The 14,389-nt window shown below is 34.3% G+C and overlaps 1 protein-coding gene across 1 annotated transcript; it reads right to left on the bottom strand.

The window, feature by feature from the left end:
* Positions 1 to 661: 661 nt before the first annotated feature.
* On the bottom strand, positions 662 to 13,775 carry LOC103583096 (E3 ubiquitin-protein ligase listerin-like; the record flags this gene model as incomplete). Its single annotated transcript, XM_008564510.1, has 11 exons — positions 662 to 782; positions 1,721 to 1,880; positions 3,413 to 3,599; positions 3,994 to 4,138; positions 4,897 to 5,050; positions 5,853 to 6,092; positions 6,540 to 6,729; positions 9,279 to 9,320; positions 10,076 to 10,882; positions 11,966 to 12,101; positions 13,585 to 13,775. Coding segments are annotated over 11 exons (2,373 nt in total), but the record flags the coding sequence as incomplete, so codon positions are not given.
* Between the last annotated feature and the right edge of the window lie 614 nt (positions 13,776 to 14,389).

The raw sequence follows: 14,389 nt of genomic DNA, 5'->3' as shown, positions 1-14,389 counted from the left end.
TTTTTTATTCTTTGTATTATTTCTTACAATTGCATGTGAGTCTACAGTTACCTCAAAATAAAAAGTTTTTAAAAATTTTTAAATATGATTAAAAAAATCCATATTTATTGTAGAACTCTGCTGTGCCACAGCATATATATATCACTTCAGAATTATTCTCAGTAAACTGGTAAATTCAAAATGCTTCTTGGTAAATCTCAGCAAAGTATTAATTTGAAGCTGAGTTTCACTAGCATGTCCAACCCCATAATAGACTTCTTTCCCTTAAGAACACACTTATTACTTTTCTAGAACATACTTCAATAGGATAATCCTTATTAAGAGCAGTAAGTAACTTTCTCTATCATCCTCACATTGCAAATAAAGTGATGGAAGAAGAATGTTAAGGAGGGAAAAAAGAAAGATTTCTACCAGGAAGATTTCTGCGGAAAACAAGCTTATGAAATGCTATTTGTTTAAAGTATAAAATTCCACAACAAAAGGTTATAAAGTTAAAAAAAATTATTGTGTCCCTAACCTAAAACAATTTGTTTTAAAGTCTTCAATTCTTGTTTCCTTTAATTTCCTCACTTCCTAAACCTCATTTTTTTGATTCATCAGAGATTGTTCATTAGTTAGGGATTGTCAAGGTGACCAATTACAAAAAATTACAAGATAAAAATTAGAAATAAGAATACCCTTCTTTTCTCTTATAATGTGGTTTTACTTCATCAGACGAAATGCTTCGGGAAAGGATCAACTTAGCAATAATAAGAGACCAAAGTGTGCCATTTTCCCTGGATCTAAAAAAGGAAAGAGAAAAAACCAAAAACCAAAAACCAATTATATTCCAGTTTGAGAGTGTAATTAATAAAATTTTTAAACAATGGCTACATGCATGCCTTTTACAAAATTAAATAAATCATCTTGTGAGGCCATCACAGGACTTTGCACCCAAGCAACTGCCATTAATTACTTAAAGGATTGGGAGTTTAGGCTTTCCATATTCCTTCACAACGAGTACTGAGCTCTCATTCCAAGGCAACCCCAAAGTCCCTGAAGTCCCAATAGGGGAGATGATGTTTAAGATTAGGCTTGAAGACCAAAAGCTGCCGCTGGGACAAGGAAATCTCCCAGATAACACCTAAGCTAGTTTAAATTGAAAAATCAAGGAGATACTAATATCCACTGAGGAATGTTGTGAGGTAGGACTGATGAGGAAGCCTAGGTCCTCTAATACTGCAAAACATGCTCCAAATACTACAGGCAAATTATAAACTCTTAATGAGAAAGCCGTTCAAGGTAATAATTTCAATAAGCTAACTGCTATAACCTTCACGAGGACTGTTTTCATACTTCCTTCCTCATCTAGGGTATTGTGGTTATAATATTAAGACACACCTATAACAACATGTAAGGTAAAGGCTAAATTTGAGAGCAGTAGGAGGCATGGGCCACAGAGACAAATAAAGCAATTTCTATTGGCTTCTACTTCTTTCATCATCATCTATCCCCTGAACATATTATGGATTTAATAAGACAGGCAAAATACAAATATATTCTCCCAGAAGATTAAATCAAATATTTAGTATCCAAAAGTGTTTATCATTAAGAATAGGGGTTATTTAGATAAGCCCTCTGATTGAAACATTAGCATGAAGTGGACTGACATCTTACAGAAGGCAAAGCCATAAAAAGTAAAATAGTCATTTAAAAAATGTAAAGTGAAAAGGATTCTTACCTATTAAATAACAGCTGCAAAAAGCCAGAAGTATTACCAAGAACACGTAAGTTATCATACGTAATATTCATTTTTTGAAGCATTTCACAAAATCCAGTTAGGAAAATAGGTGGATTGTCTAATTCTTCACACCACTGCAGTGAATACAGCAGTTCTGCAACTAAAGGAACAGACAGCAGCAAATTATCAGATGTACTTTGTGAACAAACCCTTTGGTCATTTTCACTTCTCTGCCCTATTTTCTAACACTACTGTGCCCACTCATTTCAAAACATCTATGAACTGATTTTCAAATCTGCTTTGAGATATTCAAAGATACTGAAAACTTAGAACATCTGTCTGATACAAAATACCGCCCCTCTCACAAATCTTACTTGGTTCTTTTTCTGATTAGTTAAGAATGGAGATAATGAAAGAGTGTTCCTACTATTGAGACATAATTGGTAAAAAGTTACACTCAGGAAAAAAACTAATGGACCCAAGACCTGAGATGAGAAGTGCATGCCAATGTGGTAAGAAATGGGAGACAGAATGACACAGTAAAAAGGGCACAGGCCTCAGTGACAAACTGGTCTAAACTCAAATCTATGTCGATCTTGAGCTGTATACATAGTAATCAATTAGGATATTACAACCTACTTCACAGGACTATTGTGAGAATTAAATGACCAAGTGTCTATCACAAAACCTGTCATATTGTAGGCTTCTAATACATAAATAGTCGCAACATCCTTTTATAAGCCATGAATGAACTTTGGAGTCAGAAGCCTTGAGACCTAGTTCAAAATCTAATCCTACGAGCAAAGTAACTCTAATCATGTCAAGATAATGAAAACAACAACAATAATATCTGACTAATAGGGTTGATAGGAAGATTAAATAAATAACATTGCCCATTTGTAATTAGTAACACAATGAACAAAAATAAATTAATATAAAAATTATTGCTCCCATATCCAATATTGTGTTTGGAAGGATTCACCCTATGTGCAATGTAAACTGTAGGCTTATTTCCTTACCCTTAATTGAATGTGGAGCTGGCTGACCAAAAGAGGTGTTTCAGTGTTTTACCTTTCTTCCGCAGAGCATATATTCTCCCCTACCAGTAACTGTGTTACAGCTGACGGCTTACAAACAAGATTAACATGGGATTTATTCAAATTCTATACCTTTACTACCATCTTGTACAAGTCACACCACTACTTACAATTCTAAGCCAGTTTCTGAAATGAGGAAACTTGCTGAGGTCCTAAATCCTCTTGGGATTCAACATTTCAACCTCCACTTGCCAGGAAAAAAAATTACAGCCCAATGAATATGAAGGTATAGAGGTTCAAAACTCAGCAGAAAATCCAGAATCCTTGATAAAACACCAAAGCTTCACTTACCCATTTTCTTTAGTGTATATGCCATAGGATCTGCTTATACTGATGTCATGCCAGCTTGAGTAACTGATCTTATACCAAATTATGCTTTACAGCTGATGAGATTATAGCAAGATTTCAGTATGTTTCCATCCTATTTGCAATTTAACATTCATCGCTTAAGTAACCGCAAGTTTCCCATCACTAAAATAATTAGTAGGAAGCTAAAGATTCTTGATGAACTAAAGATTTAAATTGTAGTGTAATCAAAATCATTTTAAAATTCTATTTACTGATACATTATATCCAAATGCTCATATATACTTACTTATTTCCTGAAGCTCATTATTTTCTAAGACTATTTCCTTTTTCAGTGCAACTAAAACCATTTTGCTCAATAATGCTGAAGTACACAAATGGCTGGGAAGTGTCTTTGTATCTTGCTCCTTAAAATCTGTTTTGAAACATTCATAATTCAAACTCAATCTTCCCTCTAAAAGAGGTCTATGTAACCACTGTGAAAAGAATACATTAAATTATATACAAAATCATTAGACATTTTAAATTATTTACTACCTATACAATTCAGACAGGGAACAAAAATGAAGTTATCAGAATATCTATTTTATTAGTAAAACCACAAAAACCTAGAAGTTTGGTTTCTACAACAGGAAATTATTAGCATGTATATTTCTTTAGGACTCCTTAAGGACCAACCTAGGTCTTATTCACCTTTGCCACTGTCAAATGGTGTCTTGCAAACAGCAAACATCTAATACATGAACGTTCAGAGACATAAAGGCAAAGCAAGATACTCATTTATTTTTCTCCCCTAGAATAAAATAAAATAATTCAAGCTTGCATGAAATACAAACTTCAGAGTCGTACACTCTCCAATCTCAAAAATACCTGCATAGGGAGAGACTGTCTCATCTTTTCCCATTCACTGTTGTTTGGCATTACACCTCCAATATAAATTCCCAGAAGATAAGTATCTTCACTCTCCAGAAACTTATTTAGCAAATCTTCAACAGCAGACAAGAGGACCTGAAGACTGAAAATAATGCAAAGAATTTAAGTGTTGTAGTTATGCTATGACTAGTCTGAAAACTCAAGTACATATTAAGTACCCTGCAATAGGTTATCTGATCAAAGGATATGAAAATAAAAACAGTAAGTGACCACCCACCCCCACAATGGACATAACACAGTCAAATCGGGGATCTAAGCCAACATTTATGATTTGAAATCAATTAGTGCTTCTATCACAGAATGAAATTTATCTGACCTAATCCAGATCAGATATTTTTGAAATAAAGCTACTTACTCCATAAAAAGAGCATGATTATTTGATCCAACCCCAAGAGCCTCTAGATGCATGGTTTTCATTTTTCTTATAGAATTTAGGTATGAGATGTAAAATATATTTGTAACTCAGTACCTAAAAACAGTGGTTACCTATCCCCCCAAAATAAACCAAGAACAATCAGTATGTGTGGTGGCCATGAGAGGTTATGGTCACAACCTACAGCAGCCTATGACACAAGATAGTACCCACCATCACATCGCTGGCTACAAATGAAGGGTCCAGCAGATATAACAAACCATTCTTCGATTAATTGACAGTTTAATGTATAAATATTAAAACAAAATGCTATTGGAAAAATTTGTTTGGATCTTCTCTTAGAGCCCTGTAGATTTCTTATATAACAAGTCATTTTTCATAGGCACTCACACTAATCATAGAATCTTATTTAAGGATAATGATCACGTATAAAAGAGACACTGCAACTGAGCACAAAAAAAATTTACCTTTTGATATCCAAAGGTGAAGACTGAACTTGGTTCTTCAGCCACAGAGCAGATAGACGTAGGAAGGTACTCTGTTTGTATGTACTGCCAGTTCGATGAACCAATACATTTACACCAGACAGCAAAGTATTTTTCAGCTTACAGATAAGAAAATCTAAAATCAAAGATGTGAAGAGGAATTTGTAATCTTACTGAATTAACTCTAATCAGTAGAAAAATGAAAGAAAAATCTGAGATTTTTTTAGATGCCATTTAAAAAAGAAAACACAAAATTAAGATTCAATTGCCAAAACAAAGTAACTGTGTCATAAACATGCAATAATACAAGCTAGCTCATGCCATATAAATGTAAAAATTAAGATTTTAATAGCTAGCTTTTTTCTGCTCTGAAATTATTTGTGAGAGTTGTCCTTTTGGAGATGTGAAAAAAAATTATTACACCCTTTCCAAATGAGAAGGTAGTACTTAAAAAAGGGTTGGGAGAGGGGAGCTCTCTATTAATAGTATGATTTTATGTTCCTTTCATAAATAAGTCTGAATTAACATACAGGCAAGAAAAAAGTCCTTAAAAAGATAATCTCGATTTCATGTTGATATACAAGACTGGATGTTTTACTATAGTAATGAGATAAGATATCATCATCCCCATTTATGAATAAAGAAACTGAGACATCAAGAAATTAAACAACTTGGCAGAGCTACTAAGATTCCAACTCATTTATTATGGGCCCTTCCAAATTTCCTTAGTATCAAGTAAGAACTTTACACAAAACATCTACATACATATTTAATTTGGTTCCTAAAACTGAAAGCATATAAGATTGCAGCCCTTCACTCGAAATGCTTTAAACTTTCCAATACATTATGATTCAATTAATAAAGCCTGGGCACTTACACTAACTATGACGGTCAGAGCCAGAGATTCCCAACAAAACATTTAAGCAGTAGGCTATTACCTGGCAAATGTGTTTTTTCTTTACTCTCAGCACATAACTGAAAGAGGGTTAATAATAAATCTTCAGATGATGGCATTAACAAGCATCCTTTCGCTGAGCTGAAATACTTATAGGCCACATCACATATATTAGACACTGATGAATCACTATTTTCAGCTTCTGACAATTTCTTTGTTTTAGATAAACTTTCATGAAGTTTAATAATGATTCTTTCAACATATACTTCTCCAATTAAGTAATCTAGAGGAAAAGAGTTTGAACAGATAAAAATAAAAAATATTAACAGTATATTTTTAAATAGCTAACTCTGGGTTGATAACCACATGGTCTTTCCATGGGTTTTTTAAAAAAGTGTTTATGTATTAGACAAAATTATATCAACAAACCAATCTGTTCTCTTACACAGGTAAAAAAGCAGTTTTAAATTAAGTAAAAAATAGCTATGGTCTACAAAATTAGAGCAAGCAGCTTTGCTACATTCAAAACCCTTTAGAATATGAAACTAAAAATATTAAATATCTTCCAAGTCATGCTATAAAGAATAACAAGTATTTAGAGTGCTTACAAAATTAAGATATTTGAATGAGTTAAGTCTTGTCCTTCTCAACCAATAACATGCAAACTAATCCCCCCCAAAGATGAAAAGGATTTTCCCCTACTAGAAAACAAAAGCCATATTTTTCCTACCATTTTTAACATGTTGGGATAATACCAAGCTTAGAAGAGTCCATCTTTCTGAGAAGTAAGATTCTGAATTTACTGTGGATTTGAAGTCCTTATTACAAAGACAATCTGCCAAGTTTACCAGTTTGTCTCCAAGGATATCACCTCTTAGCCAAGGAATTACTAAAGCAAGTTTATCTGAACTGATACATGCCTAAAACCATAAAATTAAAGCAAAGATTAGAAGATCAAAAAGTTTATCTGTCCAAAATATGACTTGTACCATATTACCTCCCTTCATCATCGTGGCCCCAACCGTACCCCCCACTCCTCTTCCTCAAGTTCTAGGAAGATTGGTATCTTCCTATTCCCCACTAAGCCTGGCTTAACGTTCAGTTACGTGCTTTGCTCATTATCTTCCCAACTATAAATATTCTCCCTCTTGTTTACTTATCAAAATCCCATCCATTATTTGAAAATCAATACAAATCCCTCCTGCTGTATGAGGTCTCCCCCATCCACTCCAGCCCACAATGATCACTGCTTTTCTCTGAATTTCTAAAGCACTTACTGGATTGTATTATTATTTAAATGTTTCATCTGTGTATGTCTTGTCTTTCCAATGAGATTATAAGTTCCTTGAGAGCAGAGACTGTCTTAAACTTCTTTGATACCTGCTATCAACACTGCAGATACGTTCAATGAATAATGAATGAACTGTAAAGATGGATTTATAAATGCTCTATATTCAATTTTGTTCATTAATTTTACTCAAATTAAATAACTACTTTATAATAATGGTAAATTACTTCAATATGAGCAATGGGATTTATTTCCCCCAAATTCTCTGAAAGAGAGTTACTGGGGCCAGGTATCTGACAGACACTTGTTTATTTTCAAGTGGTGGAGAAGCAAGGAAAAAAAAACTTGTAAATCCACCCTTAAAGCATGCTGATCCGTGTTCCCAGAGCTTCTTTTGCTTTAAGGGCTGAGAAGAAATGAATTTTGCAACTTGGTTCATTTCAAAGCAATCTGGAAAAAAGAAATCCAAGTGTGGATTGGGTAATGGCTAAAAAAAAGTTTGTCCTTTTATTTAAAAAATTGTAGGTAACCAGAACTTATATTTTAGTCCAAGCTTTACCAATATACTAGCCTTATGACTTTGGATAAATCTCTTAAGCAACCTGGACCTATTTCTTAATCTGAAAACTGAAAACATTAACCTAGAGAATCTCTAAGGTCCTTTTCTGGTTTCAAAATTCAGGTTTGTTTTTCATTTGTTTGTTTTTAAAGAAACTGACTTTAGGACTCTGCTTATAAAGTATTAGGTTCTACAAAACAAACAAAAAACTACTTTAGAGTTTAGATGGCTATAATACTGACTTTCCTATGTAGTTTATCAAAACTAAAACCTATCTATTCTATAATATTCCTGGTAGAAAAAATAAATTTCTGAATAAAAGGTCCCTCAAGTTAGCAAGACCTGAAGTTCAACTTCTCAGTGTATTAAAAGAATCTGTGCAGCTATAAGGAGATGGGGAGGCTAGTGACTCATGGAAGCACAGGAGGCAAATACTGGCTAGAACCTTCCAAAACACTGCCCAGGAAGAAAATCAGATACTCTTTCCAACAGATGCAAGGACCTAAACTACCTGGCAGCTACATTCCTAAGTTGGAAATGAATATATCAGCCTAGTCTTATCAAGTTATTAACTCCCCCTACTCTGATTCTAGGCTTATCAAGCAGCTTCCTGACAATCTGGCTTTTCGTGTAGTTTGTCTACAGGGAGAGAAGGCACTGGATGCACTAATGCAAATGGTGTGCCTGATAAGTTATTTTTCTAATTGAAAAATAATAAACTAATACTCTGTATTTACTTTATAAAAATAAACTATTGGGGAAAATGGGAAGTTATTGTTTAATGGATACAGTTGCAGTTTTGCAGGATGAAAAAGTTCTGGACACAGTTGCATAACAATATGAATACACTTAACACTACTGAATTGCACATTTAGAAATAGTTTAGATGCTAAATTTCATGTTATGTGTTTTTAATACAATTTAAAAAATAGAAAAAAAAACTTGTAAATTCAAAAGAGAAATACATAAAATAGAAAATCAAAAATGCTTTGAAAAAAGAGGAAGAATTTTAGGCCGCTAGTCATAACATTTCTATAGTTGGAAAAGTGTTATATTATTTACATCTTATAAAATTTATATCTTCATTAGGAAAGAATAGTTAAGCTATTTTAAAAATAAACGGTTTATGTTCTTTGATTTCCTTTCATTATTCTTATAACTAGTTTTCTAATTAAGTCAAATAGCAATCATACAAAGACTAGAAGATTTTAATTTGTCTGTACTATTCCAGAGTAGAGAAAACTTAATTTCCTGATGTGCCCTAGCTAAAGCTAGAACCACACAATCCATTCTTATGAAAGAAAAAGTAACAAGGATAAGAGCAGAAACTGGTAGCTTTAACTAAAAGATAATAAAACTCTATCTTTTTTACCTGCTAGGGAAGAAACACTAGATTTTTCCAGAGCCTATTCATTCTTCCCTGATATTCCTAACTGAAAGTTAATACTATCAAGAAACAAAGATCAAATGTCCCCAAATATGGGACGTTACTATAATAAGGAAGTTCTCTAACAAAGACACCTGACTACCTTTCCATATTCAGTGTGTGAATGTTTATGGTTTTAATTTTTCTGTACCCATAAATAAAAAAGAAGAAAAGGAAATAAAAATTTCTGGGATACCTTTTCAATTATCTGAAGAAGAGAATTCCACGTCAGGTCCACCTAAAAGAAGAAAAAAAGTTAGAAACAATGGGCTAGAATGAACAGCAAAATTTTTAAAAATTAAATGAAGTCTGGGCCGGCCCGGTGGCGCACTGGAGAGTGCGCCACTTGGGAGCGTGGTGGCGCTCTCACTGAGGGTTCGGATCCCATGTGGAGACCAGTTCCCGCTCACTGGCTGAGCGCGGTGCAGGCGCGACACCGAGGGTTGCGATCCTGTTACCGGTCAGTAAAAAAAAAAAGACAAAAAGGAAAAAAAAAAAAAAATTAAATGAAGTCCTCCTCTATGTAACCAATAACAAATTAAAACTTTCTTAGCTAGTCCAACTTTAAAAAGCACAGAGTGAAAAAATTCACCCTTTTGGTTTTTTTTCTTTTTTTCTTTGACCAGTAAGGGGATTGCAACCCTTGGCACGGTGTGGTCTGCGCCACGGTGTGGTCTCAGCCAGTGAGCTCACCAGCCATCCCTATATAGGACCTGAACCCCCGGCCTCGGCACTACCAGTGCCACACTCTCCCAAGTGAGCCACGGGGCCGGCCCAATTCACCCTTTTATTACCATGCTTTTGTCGTCATGGTACTGCTGAACATCTACCCAGCAGCATCAGATACTTCCCAAATCACAATCAAGAGTATACTGCTTATCTTTAAGTTGACATCAATTAATAGTCAAGAAATAATCTAAAACTATCTCCCATGAAGGCTAATTCTACTCATCTATTATTAAATTAGTTTAAAAAGATATACAACAATAATACCTCAGTCAGATCATCCAAGACATCTTTTCTTTCCATATCATTGTCACAGCAACAGAGGGCACTGTACAAAATGTCCACCAGGTCACCAGCATCCTTCCTTTGATCTTCATTTAGCCAACCTATTAGTTTCTGGTATAAAAACCGCACCGCAGAATTTTTTTGTATAAGTTTGGCTATTTTGAGAGGTTTGGCTTTGACAATACTCTGTTTTTCATCACCAAGGAGCATTTTAAATACCTGACTTGAAGAGAAGGAGTTGAGCAGTGTAGAAAGAAACCTTAGATGTTGCTCTGACTTTTGTTCATTGACATAATTAATACTCATCTCAGCAAGTTTACAGACTAAGTCTTCTAAAGGTTTTTTCCTTAGAGGAGACAAAAGGTCTGAAGAATTATGAGTAAGAAAAAGTTCAGTCAATTCAGAACCTTCACTGTTCTCTCCTTCTGAAGATACATATTTTTCATTCTCTTTGTTACTTTCAGGTATCTCATCAGCAAATCTAACCTTACCAATTTTTTTTTTGTTTGACTTCAATGAGCTCTTTGGCTTCTGAAGGATCTGTAAAAGGTGAGACACACCCAAAATGGACTGAACATCAGCTTCTGGCTCATTGATTTTCTTGACACAGATATCTGACAGTCTTTCCCAGAAATTTAGCAGTACGTTCTCCAAGTTGTAAGCCATTTTATCATCTTTTTCCGTGTCTGCTTTGGTTTCCCAGGAACTTAAAGTTTCTGCTAAATGGTTAAATAACTGCTCATGTTCTAATACTGGGTCTTTGAGAACTGCATCAATAAAAGGAATCAACTGAAAGAGAAGGTAAAAAATACAAAAGTTCAGTTTTCGAAAGAAATAAAATTTAAACAAGGTAGCTGTAAACCACTATGAAATTTCATTTTTGCTAATTGAAATACATGAATTTTCCCCCAGAGCCCAGAAAAAATTAACTTGAAGATCATTTTCATATCATACAAAGAGCTTAATAATTTCATCATGCTCCACACAAATTCCTTCTTTTTTATTATATAAGTGAGCAAGATTCTTGGTAATTAACAAATAATTCTGTGGTTTGTTTTTTTTTTTCCTTTTTGTCTTTTTTCGTGACCAGCAACGGATCACAACCCTCGGTGTTGCGCCCGCACCTCACTCAGCCAGTGAGCGGCCGGTCTGTATGTGGGATCCGAACCCTCGGCGGGAGCGTTGCCGCACTCCCAAGTGGCGCACTGTAGCAGTGCGCCACCGGGCCGGCCCTTCTGTGGTTTTTTTCATCCTCTGGACTTATTCAAGTGTTTTGCTTTTCTGCCTTATTTATAGGCAAATCTAATTTATTATGAGACTACAAGCCGACATGAAAGACAACTAGAACCCACAGAATTCAGAACCCTTTTTCTTAAATTACAAAGGGAAGATGAAGAAGTTAACTATCTGAGACATCAACTAGGATCTGGGTTTCTATAATCTCATTAACTTCCTACCATAAGGAACCATATTCCAGAACCTGCTCTTATCACTGGTTCTAAAAGCCAAGCCCAATTATTCACAAAAAGATAAATGCATTCCAGTATTTCAGAAGTAACGAGATGATTATTGCATAATTTAAACTTAATACAAGAGATCACACATAGCATCTTCAAATTCTGTTTTGCACTGCATCTCTCTAAAACACTAGAGACTGACTAGTCCTCAAGCATTATGACATTACAGTAGCAACTGACAGTATGGAATTTTTACTTATCTGGTCATGAATACACATAACTCAATTTCTAAATTACAAAAATGCAGTTTTTATAAGGAAGACTACTGAAAATGGCAACAAGATACAATGAGCTTGATTCTTTATAGTCAGTATGCAAAGACACTGATGATATTTACATTATAAATACTAAATACCTGATCATTGACGAGCATCTGTTCAATCTCTTTTTCACCTAAATTTTGCTGCATTATAAAACGTAAGCATTCAAAAAAGGCAGATATTACTGCTGAACACTCTGAAAAGCTGGTTTTCATTCTTTCTGATGACAGCCTAAAAAATAATAAATAACTGCGGATTACTCTTTCATGAAAAAGAAAATAAAAGCCCAGAATCACCAAAATAAAGACATTAAAAGGGCTTTGTACCAGGCACAGAAAGGTAAAATACTACATGCCCTCACTCATGTCAGAACTAAAAAGAAAAAAGTTGAGCTTTTACAAGTAGAGTGTAGAATTGTAGTTACTAGAGGCTGGAAAGGGGAGGGAATAGGCTGGAATAAGAAAAGATCGGTTAATGGATACACAATTACAGACAGACAGGAAAAATAAGTTCTGTTGGTGTACTGTAGTGGTAGGCATCTATAATTAACAATAATTTATTGTATGTTCTCAAATGGCTAGAAGAGAGGAGTTCAAATGTTCTCATCCCATGATAAATTTTTGTGATAATGAAAATGCTAATTACCCTAAATTTGATCATTACACATTGTATACATGTATTGAAATATAACTCTGTACCCTGTAAATATGTACAGTCAATACTTGTCAATTAAAAATAAATAAATCTAAAAAAAAAAAAAAGAAGAAGAAAAAGAAAAGGTATACCTAAAGAAGAGGATTTTTTTTTTTTTTTTTTTTTGCAGCTGGCCGGTACAGGTATCTGACCCCTTAACCTTTGTGTTATAACACTGTGCCAACTGAGCTAACCGGCCAGCCTGAGAAGAGGAATTTTTAAAATAAAATTCTTAAACTAAAAACTGGGAACACAGGCCGGCCCGTGGCTCACTCGGTAGAGTGCGGTGCTGATAACACCAAGGCCACGGGTTCGGATCCTATATAGGGATGGCCGGTTTGCTCACTGGCTGAGCGTGGTGCTGACAACACCAAGCCAAGGGTTGAGATCCCCTTACCGGTCATCTTTTAAAAAAAAAAAAAAAAACTGGGAACAAACAACCAAAATACATACAGCCCAATGAGAATATGAACTTGAAGAACTGTGGGGGAAAAATCATATTTTCAAAAATGTATCAGCAAAAGATAAGAGATACTTATTTTCTATTCATGGACCAATCTACCTGCAAATTTGAAATAGAGGACTTAATCAAATAACGGTAATGGTGTAATGAAAAAAAATTTTAATTGTAATAAAACTATCTTTCAACTTCAACAAACACACTGAAATAATACTTTAAGTATGAATTTAAACAGTTATAATATTTAACTACGAAAATTTTAAAAACTTCGCTGGCTCATTTTCTGCATTTTTCTATTTATGTTTATCAACATTAAAAAATGGCTCATTTAAAATGGCCTATTTCCACCTAGGAATCTTACCCTATTTATCTAACTTTCTGTTTTGAACCACCACTGAAGCTTTGAAAGAACTCCAGAAAAGAACTCCAATTATAATTCTCTGAAAACTTTAAAAGTGTTTAATGAACAGAAAAACAATTTGGAAAAATTTAAAGAAAATAATGAATACGAAAACAAGAAAATTTATTTTGCTTTAAAAGTCAAGAATTTAAATTCCTTACCCTGCAACTAGAGAGGTGAGGAAATTTTTGAAGAAATCCATCTTTGGATCTGTAATGGACTGAGGGAGTTTGCTGATAAATGGCAGAAGATAAGGATAAATGACAGTAGCTAGACCCCGACCACCTTCACGAACCATGGCTGACAGCTTGGGAAACACACTTTTTTTTGCATTTACATGAAGCCAACAGTCCTAACCAAAGAAAAGATTATAATAGCAATTAGAGATCATAAACATACTTTTCCTAATTAAGAGAGAAAACATAGGCTCTCAAAAATAAAAATCAAGTATTTTATTTAAAGAGGCTAAAATCTCTCACTACCATTAAAAACTAAAACTCTGAAATTATAAATTTATGAGGGTACTTCAAAAAGTACATGGGAAGATTTGTATTATCTTTAATTCTATTATTCCACAACTTTTTAAAGTACTTTCATATTACATATACCAATCATGTATTCCACATGCTTACAGGACAATATTCATTAGAAATAATTATTTAACTTAAAGAATTTCTATAAAAGAAAGCTCTTTCTAAAAGGGACAGCTTAGGGACCGGCCTGTGGCTCACTCGGGAGAGTGTGGTGCTGATAACACCAAGGCCCCGGGTTCGGATCCCATATAGGGATGGCCGGTTGCTCACTGGGTGAGCGTGGTGCTGACAACACCAAGTCAAGGGTTAAGATCCCCTTACCAGTCATCTTTTTAAAAAATAAATAAAAATAAATAAATAAATAAATAAATAAAAGGGACAGCTTAGTAACACCTAAGTCATGGGTTTGGATCTCTGTACTGGCCAGCTGCCA

This window comes from Galeopterus variegatus, unplaced genomic scaffold (genome assembly GCF_000696425.1).
Source record: "Galeopterus variegatus unplaced genomic scaffold, G_variegatus-3.0.2 Scaffold19631, whole genome shotgun sequence".
Classification (NCBI taxonomy): Eukaryota; Metazoa; Chordata; class Mammalia; order Dermoptera; family Cynocephalidae; genus Galeopterus; species Galeopterus variegatus.
This window is presented reverse-complemented; position numbering and strand designations above follow the sequence as displayed.